General features: G+C 38.4%; 1 protein-coding gene across 1 annotated transcript in view; it reads right to left on the minus strand.

Annotated features, from left to right (window-relative positions):
* LOC126190780 (dnaJ homolog subfamily C member 13) overlaps positions 1-16,979 on the minus strand; it is a 362,669-nt gene that overhangs the window by 134,272 nt on the left and 211,418 nt on the right. The window contains exons 22-23 of the mRNA XM_049931321.1: positions 12,719-12,910; positions 8,483-8,618 (exon numbers count right to left, since the gene is read on the minus strand). Of these exons, the coding sequence (XP_049787278.1) occupies positions 8,483-8,618; positions 12,719-12,910 (328 nt within the window). The remainder of the gene's footprint in view (positions 1-8,482; positions 8,619-12,718; positions 12,911-16,979) is intronic.

The raw sequence follows: 16,979 nt of genomic DNA on the forward strand, positions 1-16,979 counted from the left end.
GCAACACCACAACCACCACTTAGCCCTGTGCTACCCACATCTACTGTCTGCATGCTCTACCAGACAGCACAGACCTCTCGCCTCTCACACATGCCTGTTGTTATCCTTCTCTTTCCTAACCAAATACTAACAAAGAGAGAGAGGGGCTGGCCAGTACTTACCTCAGCTCAGTACAGCCGATAGATACACAAAAAACCGAAAATTTACGTACCTAGCTTTCGGAACAAATGTTCCTTTATCAGGGAGGAGAGAGGGGAAAGAAAGGGAAGAAGAGAAAGTAGGTTCAGTTACTCACAACCCAGGTTATGAAGCAACAGGGAAAGGAAAACAGGGAGGGTAGCAAGGATGGAGGCATAGTTGTCAGAGGGAAGCCAAAGATATTCTACTGTAAGTACTAACCAACTCAGGATTGCTGCTTCTACTCAACACAACACACCTGTATTCTGGTCTGCGATAGCAGTTGTGTGCATGAGGGTGTGTTGCTTATACGAATGTATGTGCATTTTTCTTTCTGAAGAAGGCTTTGATCCAAAGCTCAAGGTATAACAGTCTTTGTTGTGTTTGTCTGCAACTCAATTTACAGTAAGTAGCACTCTATGCTTTTCATAATATTTTGGAATCTACCAAAAATATATTCATTTTGTATTGTTCATACTCAGATTATTTTCAATTGTTTCTCTTAGCCTGTTTCAATGTACCACCATCTCTCATCCTTACGGAGGGATTTCTGAATCATTTTGTTTAGTTCAACATATGCTATCATGCTCCTATTTTTGTTTACTTTAAACTTTTGGATTTTTTAAAATAACTGCCTTGTTCTGTCTGTGTTTTTATTTTATTTTATTTTATTTTGAACAATCTGCATTGTATTTTGCTGTCTGCCTAGGTAAATTTATTAAATTTAGGCCCCTACATCCAATGAAGTGTTTCTTGAAGATTAAGTGCTATTAACAAACAAAACAAAAACAACTGCATGACCAACAGGGAAATAGTCTGTAACCCTCAAGCACCTCAGCAGCATAAAAAACAATCAATATTATTCTGCATTTCAAAACCACTGCCACACATAAAAAAAGATGCACAGGAAAGTATTACTAGCAGCAAAAAAAGGTCCTGAAATGATAAATTCATAGAAAAGGCAGAATACAAAATAAACACTGAAACCTTAATGATGCTGTGATCCCCCACTGCTGAAGAACTAAGCAATGTTTTACATAATTTAAACAATAAAACCTCTGTAGATATAGATGAAGCACCTATGTGCTTGCCAGGAGGACTGTGTAGATTAGGCTGTTCCAGCTCGTCGGCTCCGTTGCGAGCCGCAGAGCGCTCCCTGCTCCAGGGAGCCGTATCGCTCGCTGTGACCATTCAAGTGGGCTGGCACACCGGCACATGGCACGGGTGGCTGAGGCAGGTGGCAAGGCAAGCGTTTTGATGTGCCAGCTGTGTCTTACAAGATTGACAACCTCTTACTCTTAGCTGCTAAGATGATGTGACATGCTACACCAGGAAATAAGATGTTCAGGAAATAAATACGAAACAACTATTTTACAAGAAATTTCATACTAAATTTATTGGGCCTCTGTAGCTTGACATTTTCTTTTCATTACAAGATCGGAAATATGAGGAGTCAGAGTGTTGGTAGCGTTAATGTGGAGGATGGCCTTCATTGTTGCATCCTGAAGAAACGATCGTTCCTTACTTGTTACTCTTTTCATTGCTGAGACAAGCTGCTCACAACAATGTGTAGATCCAAACATGCACACGTTCTGAGCAGCATTGTTGTTAAGCTTGGGTAATGTTTTTTGCAGTAATTAACGATACCATCTTGACAAATCCAACGTGTTGTAGTACCTCTCTTTCAACAAAGTTGAATTTTGCAAATCAATAATCTCCAATTGAAGTGACAATGACAAGTCATCGTGGGAAACTGAAAAAGGAGTGCTGAACACCTTAAGTTCCATTTCCAAACTAGTGAGGTCTCGGAAACGTGTTTCAAACGACGTGATAAGCTGCTTTAACTTTGCTTGGTAATCGCCAAAAGTAGTACCTTCAGGTAGTTTTAAAGAAGGTAGACGATTGAAGAACGTTAAATGTCCATTACTCAAATAAACTTAACTTTTCCATGAACGCTTTGATCTGGTTGTGCATGTCAACGATTAGCTGCCCTTTGCGCTGCAATGACAGATTTACATTATTCAGATGCAGAGTTATGTCAGCTAGGACCGCCAGGACTGATATCCATTTTATATCTTTTCACACAACGCATTTCTTGCCCTTTAATTTCGAGAAAGAGAGGTATTTCCTCACGAATGGCAAAGAAAACTTCAAGAACTTTTCCCCGACTCAGCCAATAAACTGTACTGTGGTAAGGTACATCCCCATACTCCGCTTCCATATCTTTCAGGAATCCTTTGAATTTGCGACGATTCATACCGTGACGGCGCACAAAATTCACACACTTCACGACATCTTTCATTATGCCACCTAGCTCTACTGTTACAGCACACAGTGCCTCTTGGTGAATAAAACAATGAAGAGTCAAAATGTCTTTCCCGAATTCATCCCCGAGGTTATTTTTCAAACAAGAAGCAAAACCTTGGTGATGCCCGATCATTTGTGGTGCACCGTCTGTCGCTACAGAATGGAGCTTATCCCACAGCAAATTCATATTGTCCACTGATTCACAAACAGCTTCAAAAATGTCATGTCCTGTTGCAGGGTAATTGAGTGGTACCACATCCAAGAGTTCTTCAATTATTTGCAGCTCCATGTCAACACCACGCACAAAGACTACAAGCTGAGCACAGTCTGATATGTCGGTGCTTTCGTCAAGCGCTAGTGAAAATGCAACAAAGCTCTCCGCCTTTTTCCTGAGCTGTGTCTCTAAATCCGCTGCCATGTCCAGGATTCAACGAGACATTGATAGCTTCGCCAGGCAAACCCCTTCAATTGCCTGCACCTCCCCTGGAAACAAACATTCTGCAACTAGGCACCGTGCACGATTTTACGCGTGTTCCCACCGAAAATAGCTTGCCACTCGTCGCAATGATGTGAACAACCCTGTAGCTTGCTCGAATTGCAGATTCAGAAGTGTTTTCGTCGCTCTCATTCACCTGAAAATTATAAAAGCATTACAGAACACGAACTATATTGCATGTTTTGATACACTCCGTATTACGAAACGGTTTTTAAACTTACGTCTCCTGGTATGTCATTCTTAAGCCTGGCTACCAGTTCTCTGCGTGCAATGCCTTCTACCTGATCGTAGTGCGCTCCGCGAAGATGTGTATAATCGTTGTATATTGTACCTCTTTGCAGAATTAAATACTTTATGACATACAAGACACTGCGGACGACCATACCTCTCAATGAATAGAAAGGTATCCTCCAGTAGAGGTACAGGGCTCCCGCGGCTAGTCATAGCTGTCATTGAACACGGATTATTGCGTCAGTTGCGACTGCATGAGGCCAGGGGGCAGCGAGTTCACTTTCCCCCTCCACGTGGGCTCCGAGCTGCTGCAGTGAGCGCTCCGGAGTGCTCCGGCTCCCTGGAGCTCGGCTGAAACAGCCTGGTGTAGATGGTATCAAAGACTCTTTATATAGTGCATATCATAAATTAATTCTTCACCACTGCTTGCTTCCCAGAGAGACTGAAGCATCCGAAAGTCCTCCTTCTATGAAAGGAGGGTGACCCAGAAAATTATATGTCCATTTCTTTACTCTCATCATTTTAAGTAGTAAGGAAACCATAAGGCAAGTGTGACTCATTGCGTGTTAACAAAATACAATCTTCTGTGTAAAGGACACTTTGGTTTCAAGTCTGACAAAAGCAAAGAATCAGCTATAAATCAATTTATAAACATTTTTCTGGGAGCACTAGACCAAGGAGATAATGCAAAAAGCATCTTTCTTGGCTTTACCAAAGCCTCTGATACAGCAAATCACACAATTCTTCTAAATAAACTGGATGCACTAGGAATACATGGCAGGTTGTGAGTAGCAAATAAGTGGTTAGATTTATATTTGAAAAACAGAGTGCAGTTGCGGGAAATGTCTCAATCAAACTCCAATCACACCATAAGAGACCTTCCTAACCCTGAATACAATGATAAAGGGTATAGCAAATAAAAGTGGCCTGGATGACTGAATATGATTGGACGTGAAAGTACAAGGTCTGTTCAAAAAATTTCGGATCATTCATAATTTTGCGCCAATGCTAGGTAGGAGCAAAATCTGGTTGGCATCCCTGCACATGCCTGCGTTTAATGTGTAACTGCTGGAAACTTCAATGCTGTATGTCTGTTAGTTATTGTTCAGTACTGTATTGAGTACAACATTGTGTCACACAGTTTGCAAATTTAGAGATGCCAGAGCTAGAGGAGCAACACGTCTGCATTAAATTTTGCCTAAAATTCAAAAACCTTTACAGAGATACACCAAATTATGCAGGAAGTCTATGTTGATGAGTACTTAAACCTTACGAATGGTTCACATGGTTTAGAAATGATTGGACGGAAGTTAAATATGACCCTTATTCAGGACGCTCTTTGATGTCTACCAACACCACTCACATCACAAATGTGAACAAAGTTGTCTGTGACAATCAAAGTCTGGCAGTCCAAGAGATTGCAGAAGAATATAACATTTCAGCTGAATCATGTTACAAAATCCTGACACAGCATCTCGGAATGCATCATGTTGCTGCTGAGTTCATCCCATGGCACAGGATTCAAGACCAGGAAGACCTTTGCCGCGTAATCTGTGAAGAGCTTTCGGGTCATGCAAAAGAGAACATGTTCCTTAAGATAATTATAACTGGTAATTAGATGTGGTTCTACAGTTATGATAGTGAGACTAAGATTCAATCTTCACAATGGGTCAGGAAAGGTTCTCCAAGACCAAAAAAAGCTCATCAGGTCAGGTCAAGTCAGGTCAAATGTAAAATCCATGCTGATAGTTTTCTTTGACTTTGAAGGATCAGTTCAGTCTGAATTCTTGCCATGGGGTCAAACTGTTAATCGATGGTACTGTTGAGACATGTTGCCATGCGTGCAAGAAAATGTGTCAAAGGTAGTGGCCTGAAATGTGGCAAGGCAATCCATGGCTCTCATCACAACAACACACCTGCACATTCATCCCTTGTGGTGGGTGACTATTGCACAAAAACAAAATCACTGTGCTACCTCATCCTCTGCACTCTCCAGACCTGGCCCCTGTGGACTTTTTTTTCTCCAATGTTTAAAACCCCACTGTGTTTAAAACTCCACTGAAAGTACAAAAATTCCAATGATAGACGAGATACGAGGAAAATCACAGACCACATTTCGCGCGATCCAGCAAGAGGCATATCGAGACTGCTTCAGGATGTGGAAATGGCATTGGGAGCAGTGTATCAATTGTCGAGGAGAGTATTTTGAAGGAGACCATGCACAATAAGTAAACGATAAGCAGAGAAAAATTTTGTGGATAAAGTTCCAGAATTTTTTGAACAGACCTCGAAAGCATAAACCACACCACATGGCGCGCTCACTGTGGGTAGACCAGTCATGTGATCCATGCCAAATGAAAGCATAGTGCAGGCTGTGTCAGCGTGAATGGAGCAGTACAAAGGGAATGATGGTACTCAGAGTGAAGCAGCAGGTGTGTGTTATGGAAAGATATATGACACCAAAGTCGTGGAAAAGGTGTGACCGGTTAATTGCTGAGAAGGTTAGTGGTGTCAAAGTGCCAGCAAAGAGTGCCATGCAATTCTTAGTCTAGAAATTGTGTCAGAAAGGATCTGCTTCGAACAAATCAAAAAACATTCTGAAACATACGCACATACTAGAGAATGTGGCAGCAGTTCACCAGAAAATCCTTCAAGGTCCTACCAAATCAACCTTACACCTGTCACGAGAGACCAGCATATCATATCGATCATGCGGGCGAATACTACACTTGGACCTGCACCCTGGTCCCAACTATAGCTGGCCATCCAGGTCATCTGATCTGTCAGCGTATGATTACTTTGTGTGGGTAGACCTCAGGTCAAAGATATATCACAGCAACCCTGATAGGCTTCAAGAACAGTATCAGAACATTTCAGATGAGATTGCAGCAATTCCCACTGTCCAGCTTCGATCTGCCTTAACCAACTTGCTGACCAGGACCCAAAAGTGCCAAGAGATGAATGGTGGTCACTTTCAACATCTTCTACAATAAGGTTAGTACTGTATTTCCTTTCCTCTGCTGTGTTTCTTTGTACCCTGTAATTCTGTTCTCCAGGCCACTTTTCTTTACCTCACCCTGTATTTGAGCACCCCAAGGAAGTGTGCTGGGTTCAATACTCTTCATAATATACATCCCGAATTTTCCCCAGTGTATTCAACACAGTGAAACAGTACTGTCTGTCAATGACAGAAACATTCCAATTAACAATGAATCACCAAGTGCACTAAATAAGTGCTGAAATTAACGCTCATGCAGGTGGACAGAAAAAAATTAACATTATATCTTAAAAAATCAAGATGTAAACAGAAAACACTATTAGCAGAGAAACCAACAGTACAGTGAAAGATTAACTTAAAATGTGTATCAAGAACAAATTTTCTAGGGTGATTGTTGACTTACAACTAATGTGGAATGAGCATATTACTGCTCTCACAAAGTGAACAAATCTAGTGAGCTATGTGCATAGAGTAATAAAGTAAGTATGTAGTAGATAGTGCGCTAGAACAACACATTTTGCCTAAGTCCCTTCCATAATTGGTTACAGCGTAATCTTCTGGGCAACGAATGAGCAAAATACATAAACTACTTTTAAGTGGGGGAGTAAGGGGGGGGGGGGGGGGGGGGGGGGGGGAAGGCTGAGTAAATTATAACAAAAAGTCGCAAGAGAACTCACTACAATGAATTTTTTTAAATATATGAGAATCTTGACTGTTCCATGTTAATACATATTGCAAACAGTGATCCCCAATAAGAAAGACATTGACAAATATCCTACAAAAATTTTGTATTTGTGGGGACCCACATATTTCAAATGTTTAATAGATGTAAACATGGTCCGAAGTAGGCTCTAATGTGATTTTTATTGAATTGTGTGATTAGCTGATTTTGACTATTTGCCTCTGTCAAGCACCTGTAAAACCAACATGGAAAAGGACTACATTGTCTGTGTACATCGTCATGTATAAACAACACTTTACGCATTACACATTAAGATAAAACATTACTGTACAAATTTCTTACAATCTCTACGTGAATATGGAATGAGACCCAGCCACCACTTACATTGCATTCTGTGAATAGTTATTGCACCTTGATATATAACATAGGTCTTGGTTACATTAATGTGACTGCACTGTGTTAGTAGCATAGTTTGGCAAATGATGTATGTTTCTATTTACATATCTGTAGCTGGAAACATTTATGTTATTAGGTGTCTGTAGTGTGTACATTGATGTATTGGCAACATTCATACAATTCACATTGTCTACTGATGGGTAAATAAATAAATTGTTCACACTCCTAAATTCCTGCCTGAGAAGTTTCTTTGTTCCTATCTGTTCATCTTCGGTCACTTGAAATTCACGAGCAGTTTCAGAGTTTCACATCCTACATAAGAAAATCATTGTTTTGTCCTTACTAAGTCCATCTTCTGTCTCATTTCTTCCAAAATTATGTGTGATAGACAAACATCTTCATGTTAAAAGAAGCATCTGTCATTTCTTGGTAGAACAACATTATAATAAATGAAAAGCACCAGTTTGCTTTTGTTCTACAGTATTGTAGAGCACAAGAAACAAATATCTTCCTTGAAATTCTTGCTAATATGTAATTTCTATTGATCATACCTATAGTTCCCCACTGAATAATCCCTGAATTAAAACTTCAATTAGCATCATGTAATTGAATTTACTGTCATTTAGCAGTCTCCAGAGATAACTTGTACCTCCTCACTCACGAGCACATTGGTGCACATTACTGTAAGACAAATCCTCATAATGATTACTATGGTATTTTGTTATAGATTGTCACAATGTTAACAATAGCTGTGCACAGATTATTTAATACTACAAGAATTTTCTTCACAGAGAATGTAATGAAACCTTAAAAAAAGGAAAATGTATTAGTGATAAAAAGCCAAGGACACTAAGAACATCAAAAATGCATAAAGAAGAGTAAGAACAGAAAAATTGTGTCTACTGAGATAAAATAGAAAAAAAGTTGCCTTAGTGTGGGGAAGGAATGATGAAAAAATAATTTACTGCAATTTTTACATTATCTGCTACAAATGTTTGGAACTATTTTCCCATAATTAGTCTACAAATGAAAATAATAAATACATTGATCAGGACCAACTTTCTTCTTGGACAAAGAACTGTTGCTTCAACAAAAACAAAATTTTACAATGTATGTCAAGGACACACTTATTTACTTGCGTGATATATATCATAAAATTTGTACATTTTTTACTGTAATCTATATTTGTACCTACCTTCTTGATATCGATGAAACAAAATGCTCTGTGTTCTCAGGATCAAAACTATGTTATCTGGATTTGGACCTTGGCTTGTCCATAAGCTCCGACTACACAGGAAGTCATAAGCCTTACTGACACTTTCAAAGCGTTCCTGCACATAAGCAAAATATTGAAATAAGGAGCAAGTACTGCTACATCTTAAAATCATTACTACAACTGCTAAAATGTCTAATACACACCAAAACAACTCAATACTAAAGGTTTCAACAATGATTAGTTTTGAACATGAGTAGTAAACCTAAACAAAGTGAACTCCAAAAGAAATGCTAATGCAGATAATTTTGATGGCTGCAAAAGGAAGCTTGCCCATGGTGAGTTCTGTTTGCTGCTACATAAAATGGGATGTACTGCTGGTAACATGTATTGTGTTAGATGCTCGATCTCCATGTAGTCTGTCTTGTATTTCAAATAAGTACAGATACAAGACCTCTGTATATCGGAACACTTCATTCTTCACCAGGGAAGGAACTAAGTGCATAGTCATCTTTATTTTTTTAAGTGCCCTTCTTTCAATCAGTAGTTAATATGTGTGCTCTAATAATTGTAAATAATGCAATGAGTAAAAGTAACCATTCATCATGTATCTGAGGCATTTGATGTTCAACAGACACAAACAAAATGAAAAAATTAACTGAACTTCAACATAATCTCCAGAGATAATGTGAAAGAACAGATCCTAGGGGATTAAATCCACTATTTTCAGGGTTATTAGACTGATTAGTGACAATTCCAATAACACTTCAGACTTAGTGGTATGGTGGGGATAGCAGTGGATAGAGGGTGACATAACTGTGGATGTGCAGAGCAATATCAGCCACACTTGATACATGTATGTAGCTGCTTACCTGGAATTGTCTGTTTGGTTATTTATCACAAGCTTATGTTACATACAAAAACTTTAATCCATCAATAGCTTAAAAACATTATTGTTTTCCTTCTTAAAGTACATTTCCAGCATACAAAATATAAAGCAAAATCTTTTGCCAATTATTTGAAAGTTAATTTATCATAAAACACTACTCCAACCTCTACTCTCATTGTTGCTAGTCGTGTGTGTCCCCCACATAGTATTTTACCCGAGACAGTAAGGCATATGTATACCTTGTTCAGCTGCAATTTCTTAAAGTATTCCAGACTTATGCTTACACATCATCTGCATTCAATCCTAGTCCCTTCCACCATCCTCAGGAGTGTTAAGGGTTTGCTATCCCACAGCATTATTTTTTCCAGATAGTAGGTCATATGTGTAACAAGATTAGCTGAAACCCCTGAAAGCCATCCCAGAACCTCATGGGAGAAACAGAGATAGGATCGGAAAGTTAAAAAGGAAGGGCAGGTCACACAGGCATTACGATGAGAGTCTGGAACCTGAGTGATGTCCCTTTTTAACTTCACCCAACCTATCCCTCTTTCCTCCCTGAGGAAGTAACTAGTAGGTCAAGAAGTTAGGATTGTTTCCTGTATTTAGTATGTTTGTTTGTTTCTTTTGCTTCACTGCACAAAAAATTGATTTGTATGTAATTTGAACTCCAAATAAAATGGGTAGCCACGCTTCTGGGTCCTTACATTTGGGGTCAAGGAATAGATATGGTATGGGAGGGGGGTGTCCGAGGGGAAGAAGAAAGGAAAAAAAACAATTCATGCATAAAAGTATTATTTATTTTTACCTCAAAAAAATGTTACACTGAAGTCTCTGATTAACGAACCACTTGCAATTCAATTATTAAGTTTGTTGTACTAACTCCAAACAACTAAATTTAAAACACAACTATATATGACATTTATGAAGCAAATAAAATGGAAAATTGAATTGTCTTTTAAATGTTTATTCTTTCATAAAGTCTCTTTTTTTATGCACTGAGATCTTTCGGTGCTGCTCTTATACAGCTTGAAGCACATATTGCTTCTGTTGCTAGTTTTTTTGTAAGTAATTCATTCTAATCCTCCACAAGCTTGATTATTTTGTCTAGCATATCATTCTCAAATTTCAGTTTATTCACTAGTTCCAGAGCACTAATGGAATGATTTTCATGTCACTGTGAAGGATCTGTCTTGAGGAACTTGTCAGTCATGTTCACTGGCAAAAATAGATCTGTTTTATTCAACACAAACTGTTTGATCCCTTTTGTCAATAATTTCTAGGATTTGATCAAGCCTTACTGCAATCCTTTTAATGTTTTTGTCTGAAGGCTCCACTTTAGGTTTCAGTGCACTGACAATTTTCATCTTTAACTTACAAGGGAAATGAGAATTAAAGAACAAAAAGGTGACAAAATCAAGATTCAGGTACCATAAATAAGTTTTGAGTTCATGTATAGCCACATGAGAGATACCATAATGGACCATGTGATTTTCATAAAGCTACAAAAGAATGCTAAAATCTATATATTGTGCCTAGTCTGCAGAATGGACTTCGACACACACACTGGCAAGGAAAATACAAATATCGAACTCAGTCAACTTCATCAGGTGATAAATCTACTTCATCAAGGAACACAAACATTTTCAAGGAATAATTGGCTTTCACCATTCATCTAGTGTGAAAGCCAGCCCCTGGGACATCAAAAGATACTTTGGAATCATTGATGCTTGACATCCCTTTCTCTTATTTTACTTGTGAAGATGGAATTTTTGAGATGGTATTATCATTTGATGTTCCTGTAGATTCATCAAAATCAAATAATTAGAGATTCAACATTACTGGAGCTTGACATCACCAATTCGGCAAATCGGTCTGAGAAAAAAATGGTAAGACAGACATGAACAATAGCAAGTTAAATGACCAAAATGTGGGTGACATTAACAGCACTGACTGAATTGGGGGTTTTTCTTCCTTTTCAAATGTTTTTATGTATTAATAATCATGTCATAAATTCATAAATAACTGATTTATTGAACTGCTGAATTTCTTAACTGTTTCACTTCCACATCTTCCCAACTGCCTCTGCTCACTCAAATGATTTTCTCTATTTCTGAAGTATCTGGTAATCAAATCCATGCATGAACCCTGGCCATCTTTCCATCTGTTGGTTGGTTAAAAACAATATCTTCTTCAGCAGTAATGATATTCATAGCATTAGCATGTGTTATGTCAAAAATATCGCTATTTTTAGAGCAAAATCTGTTTCCTTCTGATTATCTAAGTCCAACAACTTCCAGCACATGTTTTAGTTCCTCTGTTGTTAACATGAAACGTGTAATTTTGGTACACAGTTTCTCAGATCCTGTGCTGTAATCCAATTTTTCCATATATATCTTCTCTCTTTTCGTAGATGGTCTCTCTCTTCGACACACAGTCAATTTATACAACTGCAAATTGCAGAAGGAAACCTTTGAAGTTAGTTTGACAGCCAGTAACTGGCTTTCAATTATTTCATTAGAGTAAAGACCAAGAAAATAAATTTTCTTCCATAAATGAAGTGACAATGACGACGTCATTCTAGCTATGACTGCCATCTTCATTCAAAAACATGAAAGATTATTTGGAGGGTTTGGGTTGAGTCATAAAAGGCAATGGCTCTGCTTGCTATGCCATCTCTCTACCTGTCTTGGTGTCACTGATCTGTCATGTCACCCAATCAGTGGTGGTGGTCTGTGACATCAGAACAATTCAATTAAAGAGACTGAAGTTAACAAACTGCCTACATTGGTCGAAGTACGAATATTTAATTAAGTTATTTTTATGAATTTTTCCCTTTTTGAAGATCCTGGGGAACCTCTTCCCCTTATCCTAATGAGACCAAATGACATGCAGTTCATTTTTATATGGAATGGAACCAAAGAAGAGGATGTTGTCACTAAATGGCAATTACTGCAAACATGCATATGCTAACACTTCTACAGCTGCAGATGCACTAAAATAAACCTTGTAACTAGCAAATATTTCTACATGTTTTTGTTGCTTAAAATAATTTTATTTACACATGCTCCAGAATCCCAAAAATTTTTACAGAATTTTTGTTTCCATCAAATGACCATCGTTCAATAAAAATTATCAAGGAAGAACAGGAAATTCTGGACTACAAAGACAGAACATATCACTACTAGCAGAGTTGCCAACATAACAAAAAGAAATATTTTTTCCAAGCAAAATATATAAAAAAACCAAAACAAAATTCTGTGTAATAGATAATGCTGAGCATTTCTTAATTTACAGTCTTAGAATGTCAACAAATGAATCTACCAACTTACCCTCCCTTCTGGGTTCTTATCGGGGTGATACTGTTGGGCAAGTTTGTAATACGCTTTCCTAACCATAGACTCATCATGGTGCTTTCCCCTTGGCAGATCTAATGCTTCATACGCATCATCAATTGACATAACAGGTGGCTTTTTTTCCACTTCTTTCTTCCAAGCTTCTAGTACATCCTTCAAAAGCTTCACCTGCAGAATAGTTACTTTCATTAGTTGAAAAAAAAAATTATCACTCCAGTGGCATAAATCAGTTTTTCCTCATCTCTTATTTTCATAAAACTTTATTTAGCGCTGTCTTAAAATTAAACTTGCATCAAAAATGTTCATAATCTAGCTTTAAAAACGAAAGTTGAAAGAGAATAAGGACTAACTGGTGAGCTGCACTGTAGGGAATTAAATTGCTGTTATATCTAAATCGTTCTTGTTTGAGTGGCTGTAAATAGGTCCTTACATCTACAGTACAAGGTGGGCAAACTACAACTGGCCACATTAATGAACATCGCAGAAGATGCCGCCATAATGTCAATGCAGAGATGTGCTCAATTTATCAAACTGCGAGACACACACAGCAGATCTGCCTGATTGATAGAAACAATAGCATTCTCAATGTTGTGTTTTAGCTCTTTAGGCATGTTAAGATTATTTGAGTACACCACATCCTCCAATTTGCCACACAGGAAAAATCACAGGAAAAGAGATTAGGTGACTAAGGTGGCCAGGAGATGGCACTTCCTGCTAAGTGTCCTCTCCTCACCAAACAAACTCAACTCATGGACTTGTGATAAGGTTCTCAAGGCAATTTGTGCTGTTGCTCCATCTTGCTGAAAATATACACACAGTCATTCATCTTCTGTGAGTTGACCCACATATGAATTCAAAAGTTTCTGGACATAATAGTAAGCATTAACAGTCTGGAGAAAGAATTGTGTTGTTTAGCGGATGCCAGACATAGCGCACAAAATGCCCATCTTGAGACAAAGCAACATCTCTTCAAAGTACTGGTGGAAATTTTCTTATGCATAATGGCATGTGTTCTGTGAGTTCATGTAACCAGGCAAGCTGAACCAAGACTCTTTTGAAGAAATGAAACACTGGGGGTCCAAAAGTCCTGACTGCACTTGATCCAAGGACCACAAGCAGAAATCAACATGTGAGAGTTGTTCAAGGCACTAACTCCAGCACAACAGTAAATTTCGTAAGAATAGAGATGCAGGTCCTGTTTAGCAATGTTTTGACACGATGATCTCTTAATTTCCACTTTCAGAGACAAATGGCGTTTAGATTTTGTCGGACTTTGTTCCTGGCTTTCCGTCACTCGAGCAATATTTTCTGATATTCAAATGTCTTTTCAGACAGTAATGATTTTTATTCACTACGACAAGTTTTGAGCAATTTTGCCAGTAAGTTTTGCATTGCATACTTTGCTGGAGGTTTTGCCAAAATACTGCCAGTCTTAAGCTCTTCTGCAAGCATTTTTGTGGCCATTTTCTATGAATTGTGCTTCACATAATTGTCAACAATGGACACCAGCCATTTTATTGTAAGCACCATTTTTTGTTGCATTCTGCTGGTCACTAAACATGTCTGCTCATCTTGTTCAAATGTAATGACACAACAAAGTCCTCAGACACAGAGCACATGGGATACACGTATGTGCCGACATGAGACGGCAACTGATTAGTGCACTGAAATAATTATTTCCTGTATTTTCTGTGATTGTTCATTAACAAGGTCAGTGCCACATCAGTCTTACAAATATTTTCCAGGCCAATTTTATTTTGCCATCCTTTTATTGTTTACACTGTCAAACTAACTGTATTTTGTTGTGTACACCTGTAAAGAACTATATTGAGGGAAACAGTAATTCTTATAGAGAAAAAAAACAAAAAGTCTTGAAATCAACATTATTTCTTCAACACTTTACCAAACTGCTGCTAAAATCTAGGAATTGGGGAAGAAAAAATTGAAGAAACAAACATTATATTCTAACAACAAGTTAATATCTCACAATAATGACAATAAAAATAAGAAATCCTGCACAGACAATTCTTGGGATATTGTTTACAAATCATAAAAATTTTAATAAAAAAACTATCAACTGTAATACCATGAATTCTCTACTTTGTGGATTGATGATCAGGGGTGGAAGATACGTTCCTTTTCTTCAATCATCTTAAAATTATATCCAGTAAATTGCTGCACTAATGAACTAGCTGTCGAATAAGCAATTTGCTGCTTGTGTTACAACTGACTGTTTCTAAGATACTATGAGGGATGTTCAGCAATTGATGCAAGATTTTTTCCTGAGATAATTGCAGTTGAAAAAATGCAGAGCTTGCTGTGGGGCATTGTGGAATAATCCCATTTCACTCCCTATAGTTTCACAAAGTTCTGACTGGTGGCAGCGCTATACATAGCCTTCAAAATGGCATCTATAAAGGAGGTATGTTCCAAGCAGAGATCTGTTACTGAGTAGAAAACCAGAATAAAGGCACTTCTAGATTGTGTACAGAGACCTGACAGTGAACAAAACCATTGTGAGTCATCGGACGACGCAACTGTCCTCAACGCAACAAGGTGGCGCAAACCTGTCTGATGTCACACTTGCCAGCTGGCCACACGCAGCTGTTACTTCTGCAATGTTGGAACATGCGGACACTCTCATTGGATGTGACTGATGGATCACAATCAAATACCTCACTGCACAACTGGACGCCTCTGTTGGTAGTGCTGACACACTCGTCCACCAGGTGGGGTATTCAAAGGTGTGTGCCCATAGGGTTCCTCACTGCCTAGCAGTAGACCATAAAGAGCAGTGAAGGACCATTTTACAGACTTGCTTGAAAGTTACAAGGCTGATCACGACAATCTTTCATCTATAATTATTACAGGTGATGAAACATGGGTTCATCACTTTGGATCTCAAGCAATATGGCAGTCTCCTCCGAAGGAGAAGTTCAAAGAGGCACCCCTAGTATCAAACCTCTCCTTCTCTGTAACAAAGCGTGACTGCGCACTCCAGAGGAGCTCAAGAAACTTCACTCTATTGTTCTTCCTCATCTACCCTACAACCTGGATCTCACACTTTCCACCTTCCATCTGTTTGGCTCAATGAAGGACGCACTCCATGGGAAGCAGAAAGCGGATGATAAGGAGGTTACTGATGTAGCAAGACGTTGGCTCTGAAGTGACCATATGTGGTACCATGCAGGCATACAGACCCTCCCAGTAAGTTATAGTAAGGCCTTTAATGGAAATTATGCTGAAAAATAGGTGTGCTGCTCACCAAATGGTGGTGCCTGTACTGAGAGATGGTGTTCTGGCCAATATGAAAAACTTATCATCCGATTTTTCGATACCTATTGGTGTAAAAATTTGATTTTTGCACATCTTACAGTCAGATATTTTCACATGATAAAGAATTTAATTTCTTTTTGTTATCCATCGTACTTACCACACTGCATGAAACTAAGCAAAATATTACATGAAATTTTAAAGAGTTCGCAGAGGTAAAAACACACTGCATAAACTTTGCATATGGTTGATTTTAGCTCATACAGTGCAGTGAATGAGATGTACAGGGTGATTATAATTAAAGTTAAACTTTCAAACCACTGCAGAAATAACACCACTGCTCAGAATGACATCAAATTGTAACAGAATACTATTGGAGAATGGGTAAAACATATGGCAGAAGAAAAATAAATAGTTACAAAATGTAGCAATAGATGGCACTGTAAGCATCATAATTTAATAGTGGTCAACTACATGATGCAGTAAACCCACACCACAAAGTGACCGTTTCAGGATGAAGTGGTGTTGGTTGATTTGCATGTGGATTTTCCACTGGCCATGTTCAACAATTCTGTGTACTGACAGGATGTCAGATGGAAGTAGGTTTTGTCTGTCCACAAAATCTTCCACAGTCAATCATTTTCCACTTCCATGCGAGCAAGAAATTCTAAAGCACAGCTCTCTCTTGCTGGCAGGTCAGCAGGAAGCAACTGATGCATGTGGGTAATTTTGAATGGATAGCAAAGAAGGGTGTTTCATAGTATTTTATGCAACGTCCTCACGAGTATGTCCAACGTTCGCACAATTCTCCGTGCACTACATGTTTGCACACCACCACTTGTCTCCTGCATTGCTGTGTTCACTACTTCTAATGACGTTGAATCAATTCGTTTCCTCCCTCTAGCAGGTTGCACACCAAAAGAACCTGTCTTTTCAAATTTCTGAATCATTTTCTCCAGACCCA

The sequence above is a fragment of the Schistocerca cancellata genome, chromosome 6, assembly GCF_023864275.1.
Source record: "Schistocerca cancellata isolate TAMUIC-IGC-003103 chromosome 6, iqSchCanc2.1, whole genome shotgun sequence".
NCBI lineage: Eukaryota > Metazoa > Arthropoda > Insecta > Orthoptera > Acrididae > Schistocerca > Schistocerca cancellata.